The following is a 14,640-nucleotide window of genomic DNA, read 5'->3' as shown; positions in this document are numbered from 1 at the left end:
TTTCGCTCATCCAACCCTAACATCACCGTTTGTTTCCCACCATTTTACCTCCCTTCGCTCTTTCGATTGCCCGCTTATCCACCTGTATCTTCGGGTTTTCGCTCCCCTGTTTCTAATGAAGTGGTAATGGAATTCGCCATTCTCGATTGCCCTACTTCCTCATCTTCCCCCCTCTGCAATTCATGCCCTACAACACCCACCCGTATTATCCGTACCCAATCCCCTGGTTTTTTACTGAATTGGTTTTCACGACTGCTGCATGAAGTCAATTGCCTTGCTGAACCTTCTCTTTCGCCAATAGCAACTATCTCATTGGGTGTACCTAGCTCATCTGCATGTAGAATTCTCCTCCTTCTCCGAGCTTTCTGTGTTTTGCCCTAGTGTTTGAGCTCATGGACTCCCAAGACTAGGAGGGTGATTTGCGACTTGTTGCCCTCTGCACCAGGTTGGGTTGCTCTGGTTTGAACATGAAATTGAAATTTGGGACGACATGCCGCCACTGGAAAAACTAGGAGAGTGCAAGCTGATATTAATAGGTAAAATACTCTCCAATCCCCCTATTAACTTCCAAGCTTTTCAAAATACCTTGAGGCGAGCTTAGCGCACAAATCAAGTTGAGATCTCCCAACTTGAAGCCAGTCTATATGTTGCTAAATTCAAGACTGAAGGAGAGAAATAGAGGGTATTAGATGGTGGTCCTTGGCTTTTCTATAGTCACTTGGTAATTTTTAAGCCTTGGATACCAAATACCCCACTACATTGTTATGATTTTTCAACTTGTGCATTCTGGGTGCAAATATTTGGTCTACCATTGGAATGGTGCTCATAACATATGATATGTAAAGCTGTTAAACATGTTGGGAGAGTGCTAGAGGTCAAACTTGAAACAAAAGAGGGCACAACCCTTAGAGCTGGCAGAGCAAGGGTAGAAATCAATTTACAGGAGCCATGGAAAATAGGGCATTTGATTTGAATAGATAGGAAAACCATATGGCTTGATTTTCGCTATGAACGGCTCTCACATTTCTGTTACTCCTGCGGCAAGCTTGGCCATTATGCTATGTATTGCAAGGATTTTCCTTTTGACGAAGCAAAAATGGCAGGCAGAGAAAAGATGGCTTACGGCCAATGGTTGCATGCGGAAGTAAAGAAACATAGTCCGTATTGGCTGACCTTTTATGAGGCATAGGACAAATCTGAAGAGGTGATACCAGAAACTCCCCCCTCCTCGACCCATCTGGTCCATGCGCTACCTCCTGGCAATGATATCGATACCGGAATTCTGCAGAGACAAGTAATGCATCGCATCAACCCTACTGTCGCCCCTATCCAGCAACACCAGCATGATAGCATGCTACCAGGGACTTCATCTACAAGTGCACTGATCCCTGTACTTGCAAAGATGAAAGGTATTCAGAATGTGCTACATCCTAGCAATGATATGGACACTAAAAGTCTAAAGAGACCAGCAATGCCTCTCATCAATCCTACTGTTGAACCAATCCAATAACACCATCACGACGACATGCTACCAAGGACTTCATCTACAAGTGAGCTGATCCCTATACCTGCAGAGACGAGGGCCATTCGAGATCAAGCAATGGGAATCCCTAATACCAAAAAGCTGAAGAATAGAAGAATCTTTACAAAAGGCATTGCAAAGAAAATGAAACGATATAACTCAAATGAGTTGTGAACTCACATAACGGAGGGCCTAGATGACACTCAACTAACGGAAACACCCATTTTTTTCGGCAAAAGAGGCAGGCAAATGGGCTGTGGTGGCTTGCCTGAAAAAGCCACCAAGTGACAAATGAAGCTACTCAATTGGAACTGTCAAGATTTGGGCTCTCCCCTAACAGTTCAAGCCCTAAAGGCCCTTGCGGCTAAAGAAAAGCCCGACTTGGTTTTTTTGATGGAGACAAAGAATCAAGAGGTAGTGCTTACACGACTTTAGCATCATCTAAAATTTCCGGAGTCTCATGTGTTGAACCCTATTGGCTTGGCTAGAGGGATGGCAGTGTTTTGGCATGATCATATTTCTCTACAGGTGGAATGATCTACTTCGCACCTTTTTGATATGATATGCATGGATGCCAGTTGTGGCATACCTTGCGTCTTTCCTGTAACCATGCCCTAGCGGTGTATCAGCTACGCCAACTCTTATGGACAAAATTTTGACAAATTGCATATTCTAATAGCTTACCATGGGTTTGTGTTGGTGACTTCAATGAAATCATCTATCATTGGGAGAAAGTGGGTAAACGGTCAGCTGAACCTCCTAAAATGCATTCTTTCCGTGAACTCTTACATGGTTGCTCTCTTATGGATATGGATAGTAAGGATTGTGCATTTACGTGGATGAATAATCGTGAGGGTGATGACTTTGTGAAAGAAAGGCTGGATAGAGTGTTGTGCACTATGGATTGGCATCTCACTTTCCCTGAAGCTGAGGTTTTTGCATTGCCTGCATTGGGTTCTGATCATAGCCCTTTATTGTTAACCACTGAAGCTTTACCCGGCCGGCGATATAAGACCTTTATTTTCAAAGCGTTATGATTATAGGACCAGGAGTGCCGTGAAGTCATTGCCGAGTCATGGACTTCAGCACAGGTAACAGGTTATGCCCTACCACATAAGTTAAAGGCTGTATCTTTGGCTCTAGCTCAATGGAGTCACTTAAAGTTTTCTAAGGCCCATGTTCAAATATCAGCTTTACAACACCAACTCCAGACTCACATCAATCAACCACATAGCTCGTATGATAAACAGACAACTACTAAACTAAAGGCGGAAATCCAGCAATTATGGCAGTAAGAGGAACAATATTGGGTGATGCGCTCCCGGATTAATTGGCTAAGCTAGGGAGATAAAAACACTAATTTTTTCCATGCGACTACCATTCAGAAGCGACAACGAAATAGAATAAGTATACTGCAGGACCACAATCAAAGATGGGTGAGAGACGACAGGTGTTTGAAGGGGATGACGATGGACTTCTTTTCGAGCCTCTACAGATCAGTGGGACATCGTGACTATGGGCCCATTTTAGATCAATGCCCATGTGTTGTCACGGCAGAAATGAACACTCTATTAACAAATGCGGTCACTCAAGAGGAGGTCCATAGAGCAACTTTCTAGTTGGGGCCGAATAAGGCCCCAGGACTAGATGGTTTGAATGGATTTTTTTTATCAAACCCACTGGGATATATTATAGGATGAGCTTTTCCTCTCGATGCAGGATTTCTTTCAATCAGGAGTGTTGCCCACCGATCTTGATAGGACCATTATTTCTCTAATTCCAAAAGTACCACACCCAGAATGTCTGGACTAATACCGCCCTATTAGTCTATGCAATTATGCCTACAAGATTATATCCAAGGTGCTCGCCAATCGTCTAAAACCCTGGCGACCTAATCTAATATCCATGGAACAATGCGCCTTTGTGAGTGGCCGTCAAATCCAAGACAACATCTTAATCGTCCAAGAGGTGCATCATCATCTAAAGACTAGGAAAAGCAAAAGGAATTTTTGAGTTGTCTTAAAGATGGACATGCAAAAGGAGTATGACCAGGTGGAATGGGATTTTCTTAAAGATTATCTCCTCAAGTTAGGGTTCCATACTACTTAGGTGCAGTGGGTGATGCAGTGTATTACGACGGTCACTCTCAGCATTAAATTTGATGGAGAACAATTACCTTATTTCCATCCGACTCGTGGCCTTAGACAAGGAGATCATCTCTCTCCTTACTTATTAATTCTAATGGCGAATGTCTTATCCACTCTTATACATCAAGCCATTGACATGGGAAACATCAAGGGCATCCAGCTGAACAGGTGGTGTCTTATTCTTTCTCATTTATTCTTTGCAATTGACACCATATTTTTCTTAGATGGTAAACTCCAGGAATGTCAAAATCTCGCAAATATACTGAATCAATACTATCTAGCAACGAGACAAGCTGTTAATCGGAATAAATTCGGAATATTCTTCAGTAGAGATTGCCCTCTTAGCCTATAGGAAAACTTAGCGAGGGAATTTCGAATCCTTGTGCTAGATAGGACGGGTAAATATCTGGTTATCCCATCTGATCGAGGATGATCAAAACGAGACATGTTTGCTTGGATTCTGGGGAGAGTGAATGCAAAATTGGAAGGATGGAAAGAAAATCTAGTATCAAAAAGCGGCAAGGAGATTCTAATTAAGACTATTGTATAGGCGATCCAACCGTATGCAATGTCCATTTTTAAAATTCCTATGTCACTTTGCAAATCCATTAAAAAGAAGATTGCTTGATTCGATGGCAGAATGATTGTTGTAAGGCAGGTATTCACTGGAAACAATGGGAAGTGCTAAAAAGCAGGAAGGAAAAGGGTGGCCTAGGCTTTCGTGATCTCATTGATTTCAACAAAGCCTTGCTTGGAAAACAGGCATGGTGTTTAATCCAACAACCATTATTACTATGGAGCACACTCTTCAAATGTCTTTATTTTCACTCACAGGATTTCATATATGTGGATAGAGGTGCTTGACCATCTTGGGGTTGGCAGAGCTTACTGTTAGGGCGGGATTCAATCTTACCAAAACTTCAATGGTTGGTTGGTGATGGTAAAAGGATAAGAATTTGTGAAGATAGATGGCTACCCAAAGGGATCCTAGGTGGACTTGTTGCTCGGGATGAACCTGTGATGGTGGCTGACCTTCTATACTCGGAATACAAAACCTGGAATGCTAACCTACTACACAGGTATTTGATGCTCAAACTATACAAGAAATCCTTAACATTCCGGTCAGACCTACTTATGCAGATGATCAACTACTTTGGACAGATACAAAATAAGGTCAATATACTGTGAAAAGTGATTACTATGCTTGTGACATCCTAGATTTCGATTCTGTTTCCTATTGAATGAATCGGGCATTTCATTGATGTGCCAAGAGGTTATTCTCAGAGCTGATCACTCTCAAGATAACTAGATTACCTGGGGAAGCCATTAAGGATTTTAAGGCAAATAGACTTGAGAATTCGATCAGGAATCGGCTTCTCGACTGCGCTCATCTTTAGAGGCCAATATGGCACAATATAAAATCGATTCGAAATCAGAGATAGGCTGGTTCGACTGAGATGTGTCGCTAATCGTGGGTGACACCATTAAATTGGAAAATTCTCGTTGATCGACACTAGACTGATTTTCCTATCGTTTTGGAACATTGTGTCCGTATTTGAATCGTCAAGATTTTCATGACAACCGAGAGTCGCTAATGAGTCAAGTGGGTTCATAGTAGCTCGAAGAAAATCGACCATTGGTCAATTGCACTAAAAATGCCTGAAATTTACTTGGTAGTTTAGGTCACGCTAAAAATGCGCCGAATGGAAATTAATTGCCAATTCAAGTCCTATTTCAAAAATTGAAAAGTCTATTATATCACAGGTCATTTTAGGAACATCAACTCATCTTTTGAGGAATTTTTAGAGATTTCGAGATTTTTGCGGAAAATCGATTCGGGCATTGCGGAAAGTTAACGGTAATTCGGATTGGCCAATTTGAAGGGATTTTTGGCATCGGGTGTGAGTGAATTGGTGAATGAAAGTTGTTTGGATTTTTTCTACATTCAAATTGAACCTCAACCGAATTTGTTTGTTCGAAAATCGGATTTCGAAGAAAAATGATTAAAATTTGGAATTGAAGAAAATAGCCGTTTTGTTGCCCAAGATTTATTGTTCGAGGGAAGTTTTGCGCAAGAAAGCAAGTGGGGATCAAGTGCTTCAGCATGAGAATTTTTGGGGATCAAATTGACTAAACAAAATCAAGTGGGATAAGGATTTTGGATTATAGAAAATCCTTTTAACTTTTCTTTATTTCTTCCTTATTTCTCTTCCGCCCCCCCAACTCACTCACGCGAACTCTCTCTCTCGTGCGGAGCCACCCCACCGACGGCTTCCTCTGCCGTTTTCCACTTTGCTTCCTTTTCTCCTTGACTTTTCAAGCCTTATCTCTCTCTCACTCATTACTCTCTTGATGACATCCCCATTCTTTTCTCTCTTTCTCTCTCCCTCTGCTTTCTTTCTCTTTGTTTTGGCTTCGACGAGCACCCACCCCCACGGTCTTCGCCCCTTTTTTCTTTCATTTTTCCTGGATTGGGCCGCCGATAGCTTGAACGATTGGCTTCTGGTTTTGTTCTTTATTCCCATCCTCCAAAGTCCCCGCAACAGCAGCCTGTTGAAGCCACGCAAATCAGCCAACAGCCAAGGAAAAACCAGCAGCCCGTGAGGCTTTGCGAGCCAAGTTTCAGGCTCGATTTGTGCCCCGTTGGTGTCGCCGCTTTGAGAAGAATCGAGCCTTGTCGCGTCCCCGTCAAATTGATCCGAACAGATCGTTAATCCGGTGACTTTAGCTCACTAAACCCTACTTAGTTTGCTAATTATATTTAAGGGTTGATTAGTGTTAATTAAGCATGATTAGGAGGTTATATTAGTTTAAATCAAGTAAATTAGTGACTTAACGATGCATGTTAGGTGATTAGACATAATCATTAGCTAGTAGATATGTGCTAGTATTTATTGAATGGGTCTCGAAATTTTCCAGGTCTGTCTCGGCTTCCAATTGGGCGATTCGGGGCTAAGTTGGATTTTTAGTATTTATTTAATTTTTCGAATTTATTTAATTAATTAATTATTTTCTGGAAATTAGACTAGGATGGTCGACGACGGAAATTTCATGCTAATTGCAGTGGTGCAGTCCATTTATTTATTTGAGCTCTACATTGTGTTGAATTGAATTGATTGTGCAATTTGAGAAAGTATTCCTAAATTGATTGAAATTGAGTAATTGATTGGTAGATGGTCGGGTATGGGTATATAGCGTCAGTAATGCTTCGATGGGCTATAAAGTGGAGAAAGTTGTGAGAATGAATTAATTATACTCTTGGCTAAGATCAATCAGGTACGTTAACATTGTGCAAAAATTAAGTGAGTTGATGAGTATGTGGGGATTATCTCAAAATTTATCAATGTTGGTGTTCAATTAGAAATTGACTGTGAGAGGTTGTGAATTGAACCTCGAAGCCACCGAAGTATGGTTGTGCTAGTTGGGCCGAGATTTGCCACCGAATTTGGAGTCGGTCGTGCCCATTGGGCTGTAATTTGCCACCTGATATAGGTCGCGCCCGTTGGACCGTAAATTGCCACCCGATAGAGGTCGTCCCATTGGGCTGTAAATTGCCACATGATAGGGGTCGCGTCTAATAAGGCCGTAATCTACCACCTATGAATAGTCGCGCCCTTTGGGCCATAATTTGCCACCTAAAGATAGGTCGTGTCATTTGGACCGTAATTTGTAGCCAAGAAATTTGGTAGACTATGCTCGTTGAGCCGTGAGTAAGATTTGAGACTGAATAAGTGAGACGACCACGGAATGGTCGGGTTGACATGTAATCGACTAGGTTGATTGATCGAGGTATCGATTCGTGTGATGTGATTCGGTGCCTATTTGAACTGTGCTAATGTGCAAGTGGAATCTAAGGCCAAGGTAAGCCCTCTGTCTCGTGATGTGCTTAGGCAGCCATAGTGTATTGGTTTACTAATCGGGTTTTAGAGAATAGAACTCGTTGAGACGTATTATCATCCCGGTTGTGAAACAACATTTCAAGACCCTGATGAGGAACCTGAGAAGAAAGAACTCGAAGAGGAGTACCTAGAGAAGAACCCCGATGATGATCTAGAGTAGGATCGTGATGAGGATTGAGACTCAACTCCTGTCTGATAACTTTTGCTATGGAACTTGTTGAGTAGAAACTGACCTTTTAGTATGGTTTGTATATGTATATATATGACTGAGTTGTTATATATGTACATAAGGATGTTGGTTTTCAGGTTCAAGTTTTTAGTCCTACTTGTCTATCACATTACTTTATTGTCTAGGGATTCTTATTATATGCTTCCACATGCACATATTAAATGAAAGGGTCGGCAATGCATCATGAGATATCGCTACTAATTGACCAGGTGAGGGATGGATATGCGTTTAAGGATCAAGGCGTGACAATGCTATTAGAAATACAGCATTCAGCAACAACCACGACAGAGCCTCGTCTTCCTATCAAACCCCAGCATCCCTATGGCGAAGTATCTGGAAACTTAACCTAGCACCCAAAATTCGTACCTTTCTTTGGGCTCTCATCACAATGCACTGCCCACTAAAGATAATCTATTTCAGAGATGCGAGTTTGTATGTAATCTATGCTCTTCTCAAACACCAAAGACACTGGAACATCTTTTTCTATTGTGTCTGTGGACATCAAGAATCTGGTCACACCCTCAAATTCATATTCGAATATCACCTCGAGCAGTACAACGAATGGATGCATGGCTTGCAGAAAGGGTTGAACAACAGCAAATCTCACCTGACTTGGAGGCTATTGCCTCACTCCCGTGGCAAATTTGGATGGCACGTAATAATTTCATATTCCACTGACAGTGTCCTAATCCAACACATGTTGTGGATGTCGCCTTGCCCAGGTTCGAATCGCTCAGCACTCCAATCGAACCTTAGCTCGAACAAGGCGACATCAACCCACTCCTGAACACCTGTGGCGGCCTCCAGATCCTGGCATCCTGAAGATAAATATAGATGGGGCTTATAAGCTAGCAAGTACTCATGGTACAATGGCGTGCATATGGTGCAATCACACTGGAAAACTGATTGATGGTTTTACCAGAGATTTGCTAGCTTCTTCGGCCTTGCAGGTAGAGATCCAGGCGCTTAATCTCACTCTCCACCATTTGCTGCAGCACGGCAAATCTCTTGATCCACTCTTGATTGAATCTGACTACCTCGTGATGGTTCAAGTTGTGCACGATCCTAGCTCGACGCCATGGGAGGTTCGAGCACTATTTGCTGAAGCTGCCGCACTGCTCCCTTGCTTCTCTGATCTGCACGTTAGGCATTGCAGGCGTGAAGCCAATTTTGTAGCTGATTAGGCTGCTAAGGCCCATAGTAGTGGCACTCTACTTCCTAACTGGGTCGTTTTCCCTCCCCCTTTTTTGTTAGATCTTGCATACTCGGACGCTATTGCTACGGGTTGTTCTGTTCTTTCCACTTGAATGATATTTCTCTTTTGGCCAAAAAAAAAAAAAAATTGATGGGTTTACATTGAAAGGGCTCCCCCTTTAGCTTGACATTGAAAGTTATAGTCTTCACACATTACGTTATTCAATTCACCCAAATTTCCACAAAACTTAAAACATGTTTCAGGAAATTCCACTCTAGCCCATCATAGGCTTTCTTGATGTCAAGTTTTAGGATACCCTAGGCATTCTTCTCCTTTTTCTTCTCTTTAAACTTCATTTATTTCATGAAAAAAATTTCCGTAAAAATAGTTTTTACATTTTCCAGCGTTAGAATCATTTAAGAATATAAGTTAATGGAAAATGTTTTCAAAGTTAACGTAAACCTATACTTAGATTCAGGAAAATGATTTCATTTTTACAAAATCATAAATCATTTCAAAAATATAACTAGATATTAGCAATTTGACCAAAAATTCTGCGTTTAGGCAATAGAACCCTAAAGCTTATCCCCATTCTCTAGCATCCCACGATTGGGTCCCTAACGCCTGAGCTTGAATCCATTGAGGCCTAGCCCAAGACCTAGTGCCCATGCTCGGATCCCTCACACCTAGGCTTAGGCCCCCACTACCAATGCTTGGGTCCTTGACACCTGGGCCTAGGTCTTAAAGACTAGGGTCCCTGGCCTAGCCTTGATGGACTTGAGTTCAAATGCCGAGGACCCAAGATTGATTGTCGAGGACTAGGCACGAGCACCAACATCCCTAGGCCAACTTCGATGGACCAAGGCTTGAGTGTTGGGGATTCCAGCCCGAGCACAAGGTACCCAGGGTCCCATGCTTAGCCTTAATGTACCAGGCCCAACCTCTATGGCCCAAATCAAGGTGCCAAGAAGTTGTGCACGAGCACCTCTAGATTTTGGGTTATGTGGACACGAGATCAATGCCAACGCTCTTGCTTAGGACCTACGTGGTCTTGCCCAGGTTGAGGTCCATCAAGGCTTGACCCATGTATCTTGGTGCTCATGCTTATAATTGGCCATACTATTGCCATCCATAATAGAAGGGTTCTCTGGTTGGCCATGCGCAAGTCCCTAAAGCCCAAATAGTTTATGTTTATTTAGGAAAATCAAATTAGATTTTATTTTCCAAACGAAGAAGATATTTTCTAGTTCTTTTTCAGACTTCAGTCAAATACCAAAAAATATTACAATTTTCATGAAAAATAACTTTTCGGAAAACATTTTTTGGGAATGTAGCATTTTCTGTGAAATAAAGCTATCTTGTATTTGTTTTTCTTGCACAAAGGCACTTTGCTCGGGCATAATCATTTCAAGAAGTCCTTTTAGCCAACGCTTTTGCAATAACTTTGTGTGCAAAACTGGATAGGCCTGCAGGACGATATAGACCAAGGTTTTCAGGGGTAGGGACTTTAGGAATCAGAGTAATTTGCCTTCTGTTTAACAGAGGATTGAGGGTCCCTGATTCAAAGGACTACAGAACTTCCTTGAAAACATCCTTCGGTACCACATCCCAATCCTATCTATGAAACAGAGCATTCATTTCATCAGGCCCAGGTGCTTTAAGGGATACCAATTCAAAAAAAGCCTATTTCACTTCTTCTAAGTTGACCGCTTGAGTTAGGGAGCTATTCATGCCCTCAGTCACAAAAATAGGACACTGATCAATTCCTGGAAGGAAATTGCAACATCCTACCGAAGTGTATAACTCCTAAACTACTGCAGTGTCATTTGTTCGATCTGCTGGGGTTCTCTACACCGTCATAAGGAGTCTTGAGAATAGAGAATCTGTTTTGCTGTCCTCTTTGAATGGTAGTCGCATGGAAGAGTTTTGTTTTTTATTTCCCCTATGCAACATATTAATTTGAGCCCTCGTACCCTAATACATTTCCTCTCAGCGACACAGTTTCTCTACTAAGATTCAAGGTAAGCTTCTCTGTCACTATCATGCGTGGCTCCGTTGCTATTTATCAGTTGCTATAACTCAGAACTCAGGGCTATTACTGGTCGTCTTGCATTAGAGAATTTTGTTTTACTCCAGCTAGCTAATATCTCTTAGACATGTTCTGCTATTACAAAATTTTCTGCAGCAATAGCCGGAATTTTAGGCTTCACAAATGATTTTCTGACAATCTTCTGGATTAACTATATCCGGTAACAGAACTAGTGTTAATACAGGCTACACGTAACAAAGTCTCCTATAAATGCACTTAGAATAATTACTGATCATGATGATGCTTTTAGTAATTGCAGATAATGAACCATACTTGGATTATGAATAATAGGTAATGCTTTTCAGAAACGTGTAGAAATAGAAACCCAGCAGAATAAGTACACAAGGGAAAAAAAGAAAGGACAAGAAGCAAACAATAAGGAAAGAGTATCTGCCAAAATCATTTGTTTTTAAGTGCAATAAATTTAGCTAACATTAATATGCTATAAGAGTGTCTAAGTTTTTGTAAACATGTTGACCGATGAAGTCCGTCTTCAGTGTCACTCCCCCTCTATTGGAAAGACAATGCTATGGAGAGCAAAGCACTTTCACACCCAACCATGATTTCTCATGACGAGGAACAACCGGCCTTCTTGACGGCCGAGACATCGTCCCTGTTCCCGACGTTGATGGTCTGTCCCTTTGGCAGTGCTGCAGGGTCGTCGCCGACATCGAGAGCTTTCCTGCTCACCACACGGTAGATCTGAGTCAACACTTCCGTGAAGGCATTTTCGACATTGAGCGCCTCCAATGCAGATGTCTCCATAAAGAAGGTGTGCTCTTGCTCGGCGAACGCTTTGGCATCATCGAGGGAGACGGCACGGAGATGGCGCAGGTCCGCCTTGTTCCCGACGAGCATGATCACGATGTTGGCCTCCGTGTGGTCTCTGAGTTCCTTTAGCCACCTCTCCACATTCTCGAACGTGACATGCCGAGTGATATCATAGACTAGTAAAGCACCCACTGCGCCTCGATAATACGCACTTGTGATCGCACGGTATCTATGTTAAACACAACAGATTATCAGAAAAATATTACAGCCTAAAAAGATCAGATATAATTAAGAACAAAACATGAACAACTTCCTATTCACAAGCAGGCCTCTACTCGCTGTAGTGTTACATTAGCCAGTAATGATCTTTACCAAACACACAAACTCTAACTCATTCCCAACGCTGGCAATTAAACTGCCTTCTTATTCAATTATCACGACAACTTGTATTAGCATGTTTCTTTGTTCGTGTAAATCCATGCCAGTTCAGAATTGCAATCCAACTCTTTAAATGATTTATTGGGGAAGAAGCAAGTTTGAATAACCGCAATTGGCGGCACGCAAATGTAGCAAGCGAGTTGGCCGTTGTGACAGAACTTCTTGCACGCGACTTGCAAACAACAATGCTAGTGTAAACTTTTTTTCCCCGACCATAATAAACTTGCTTCATAGATTTTGGATCCCGCAACAAAAAATCTTTCATCAAGTGTTATATTTTGGTTTTTATTGAAGAAGACTTAGATTCTGTATTGGTTTTGGATAGAGAGAATCAAATGCGAACAAGATTATATACTTTATAATCTTGCGATTAAAGAAGTCGCTGGCCTGTCGCACATTCGATACCAATGATAATCAACCTTGAAACTAATTAATGATATTATTGAGACCCACTTTACATAATAATGAAAGCCCATTAAAATTAAAGTAGTCTATACAATATTGAAGACACTTCAACAATGCTAGGCTCAAGTAAGATGTCTAACAAAACACCACTTTATACTAAGTTCAAGGACACAACGTTGAGATTTAATCAATAACGTTGAGTAGTGGTGAACACCCAGTAAGCCACGGTCTGAGATAGATATGAGAACACAACGTTGGAATCTCATCAACGACACTGGACAGTGGTGACAACACCTAGTACACACTGCTCTTGGATGTGTATATGGATACGATGTTGGAATCTAATTGACGATGTTGAACCGAAGCAATGCCTAATGAACACCGTCTCTAGATGAGGATAAGGACACAATGCCGGAATCTAATCAATGACGCTAGATAATGGGTTAGCATTGGAATCTCATGACAGCACTTCTCAAGATTTAGACACTCGCTGGAATTAAATCTACGACAAAAATCTTAAGTTATAGCTAGTCTAAGACTAAGTAAAGATAAAGGCGATGTAAAGTAATTTTGTGTGTTGTTTGGGGGATTCTCTGTTAGGTGGCTTGTGGTACTTATAGATTAATTTGGTCACCATCAGTAGTTGGTTACTTCCGCCTCAAGAGTCACTCCACGTTTCAAGCTAAGCCGTCTTATCCATACTCATTCGACAACTGTCATGACTTGCCCGGCAAGTATTAACCGCTCCTCCTTTGAGTTTGGCATCTCTTAACCTTTTCCTGTCTATTTTCATAGCCAAGGTTGCGTGTTCCTCATTGATCTTCGGCTTTGACACGTGGTGCTCTATCGCTTCATCGTGATATTTCTTGTTTTGATCTGTCCAAACTCAGCCCAGAAATCCTCAAAAATCTTTAATTATCTTCATGGGCTGGGCCAATGTAAATTACAGCCCATTTATGGTTGTGATGATTGTTTCAAGATTTTCTATCCCTCGTTCCTTACACGTGCCCGCAAAGGTATATTTAGGTGTCAACAAAATTTAATCATTCACTAATTCTTGGCATATGTTAGTTTGCATATGAAAACCGGTCATATACAAATTCTCATCTCTGCGCATACACGAATCAAGGTGGGTCATTACATTCAAACATTGTCAATCTTATCTACTACACATCCACACGAATCGGCCATAAACCATGTAATAGCGCTGGTCAACAAGTTAAAGGTGGAAGGAAAAATGTTGACTTAGTCAACGGAACAAGGAAAAGTGGACGCTAAGTTTAAAAGGAAATGGAGAGCTCGCTCTCGAGAAAAAGAAAAGGAAAGAGAGAAAAAGAGGGAGAGGGAAAGAAAGAAGGGAAGAGGAGGAAAGAGGAAAAGAGAGAGCGCTTTGCGCGAACATGTTAAAACTCTAGATTTCGTAACTGATAAACCGGGACAAGTATAAGAAAAGCAGCTGGTAGATTTTTAAGACAAGATAGCAGTACACATTTTGGGAAACCTACTATGATTAGTGAAGCCATTGCAAGAGCAATCGATACTGGCAAAGAACCTCAGAGCGACTCTCAAACAGCTAGCTAATTATCCTATTGAAGACCGTACAATATATAAGGAGCAGTGAAGAGAATTGGCTGTAAGAATAAAATACGTGAAATACTATTATTGTCTTCTAAGCTATAAATCATTGGTCCTTATCTATAAACATCTTGGTATTTGGTTTGACACTATAATAACTTTTAGTCAAGTGTATAAAAGTAAGTTTTGTGTTCTTGCATCCCAATAATATGATCTATTAAGTGAAGAGACCTACACTAGCTAATTGTAACTAGCACTGCCAATTATTAGTGGAATCTAGTCACTAATAAGGCCATTAGTCTAAGAGTAGATGTAGGCCTGGTCATAAGTCAATTCACTATACGTCTATGTGTGATCCGTTTATTCTAGA

General features: G+C 41.4%; 1 protein-coding gene across 1 annotated transcript; it reads right to left on the bottom strand.

The window, feature by feature from the left end:
• Positions 1–11,452: 11,452 nt before the first annotated feature.
• On the bottom strand, positions 11,453–12,083 carry LOC104447163 (ras-related protein RABA1f-like; the record flags this gene model as incomplete). Its single annotated transcript, XM_039314154.1, has 1 exon — positions 11,453–12,083. A coding segment is annotated over one exon (435 nt), but the record flags the coding sequence as incomplete, so codon positions are not given.
• Positions 12,084–14,640: the final 2,557 nt, after the last annotated feature.

Source organism: Eucalyptus grandis, chromosome 5, assembly GCF_016545825.1.
Source record: "Eucalyptus grandis isolate ANBG69807.140 chromosome 5, ASM1654582v1, whole genome shotgun sequence".
NCBI lineage: Eukaryota > Viridiplantae > Streptophyta > Magnoliopsida > Myrtales > Myrtaceae > Eucalyptus > Eucalyptus grandis.
Note: the sequence above shows the minus strand (reverse complement) of the source record. Positions and strands in the feature narration are given on the sequence as shown.